The sequence below is a fragment of the Cryptosporidium hominis genome (assembly GCF_000006425.1).
Source record: "Cryptosporidium hominis TU502 chromosome 5 CHRO015191, whole genome shotgun sequence".
Classification (NCBI taxonomy): domain Eukaryota; phylum Apicomplexa; class Conoidasida; order Eucoccidiorida; family Cryptosporidiidae; genus Cryptosporidium; species Cryptosporidium hominis.
Window position 1 is genome coordinate 1 of NW_666601.1, and position 1,619 is coordinate 1,619.

At 34.4% G+C, this 1,619-nt stretch overlaps 1 protein-coding gene across 1 annotated transcript; it reads left to right on the plus strand.

The window, feature by feature from the left end:
• The first annotated feature begins 117 nt into the window (after positions 1-117).
• On the plus strand, positions 118-870 carry Chro.50504 (hypothetical protein). The annotated part of the gene is made up of 1 exon (XM_659946.1): positions 118-870. The coding sequence occupies one exon, from the start codon at positions 118-120 to the stop codon at positions 868-870; it is 753 nt and encodes a 250-aa protein (XP_665038.1).
• Positions 871-1,619: the final 749 nt, after the last annotated feature.

The following is a 1,619-nucleotide window of genomic DNA, read 5'->3' on the forward strand; positions in this document are numbered from 1 at the left end:
ATTGGTGATTCTAATCATAGATATTATCTTGTGGCAATTGAATCTATTAATAAAAAATCTAGATTCCCATTCTATGGTACATTTATAACTCTTATTTCTTGCGAAAATATTAATAGAATGATTACTTATGAACAAACAAATAAACAATTTGTAAATATTATTTTAAATTGTATTGGAAATGCTAATGTTAAATTTGATCATGGTAAACTTACTATTATTATTGAAAAAAATAAATATAATAGTATTGAAGCAACTTCATATAAAATAAAAGATTTTCCTGCATTACCAAAATTTTTAATAAATTTTAGAGATGATTTATTTGCATTAAATTTTAAACATGAAGTTGATCAATCTTTTCATATATCTATATATATTCCACAATATATTGGTTATATAAGTCTTGATTCACAATATTATTATGAAGTAACCTTTGATCAAAAATATGTTCATATTCCTTATTCTGATAAATATAGATATATTATTTTTGAATCTACTGATTATAATTATGCTGTACCAATTCATAATGAATGTCATGCAAAAGTTAATGTTAAAGAAGGTATTATTGAAAATACTTGTGGTAATTTGGAATATTTGTATGATATTAGAAATGGTTTATTATTTTATAAAGGTGTTGAATTATTAACTAGAAATATTGGTGGTTTAAGAGTAATAATTACTAATAATATGAAAAATTTAATTATTTTATCTAAAGAAACATTATATTATGTTGAACAATTATCAAAAAATTATGAAAAAAAACAACAAGAAAAGAAAATTAGTCAAGTTAATCAACAAGAACAACTTATTATTAAAGAAACAAGTGAAAAAAAAATTTTCAGAAAAGGTTTTGATCCATTTAATCAAAATTAAATAAAATTAAAATAATATAATAATTATTTTATGAATTTAATCATATATTCATTCAAATAATATAATATTAAATTCAATATTAACTTTTATTATTTATTAATATATTTGTTTTTATCACCATTTCTACCCGACTTCGCCCTTTAGATATGCCAGCCTGTCATTACCCTTCTCGCGTCCCTCCGCCTTTGTTACTCCGCTGCATTCCCTATCGCCGTGCCCGCCCCGCTTTTCTCCCGCATTACTCTGCTTTATTCCCTGGTCCCTGCTCTTGCCCCTCTTTGTTGTGCCCTTCTCCGCGCCGCCCCCGTTCGTTTTTTTCGCCTCTTGGGCGAAATCCGCTCCCCCCCTTTCCCCCTCCTTGCTCGCGTCACCTCCGGTTTCCCGCCGCTTGGGTTCCCTCTTCCTGTCGCCCCACGCCCGCTTCCTTCCCCTTCTTTCGCCACCTTTCTGCTTTCCCCACCGGTCCCCCCGCCACATGTTCCTCCCCCCCTTTTGGTTCTTATCCCCCTCCATTATTCCACTATTGACGACGGCGTGAAACGGGCCGCGCATTCCCCGCGATTTCCTCGTCCTATTTCGGTTGTCGCGCCCCGATTTCCACGCCTTTGCTTTTTCCTCGGCCGTTCCCCCTCGCCCGTTCTGTTTTTCTCTTTGCCTCCCTATGACACTCGGGCGTACGCCGTCTATTTGCCATCGTGCCACCTTTATCTCTTTTCTCGCTGTCGGCGCGGATAATATACGCAGCCAGA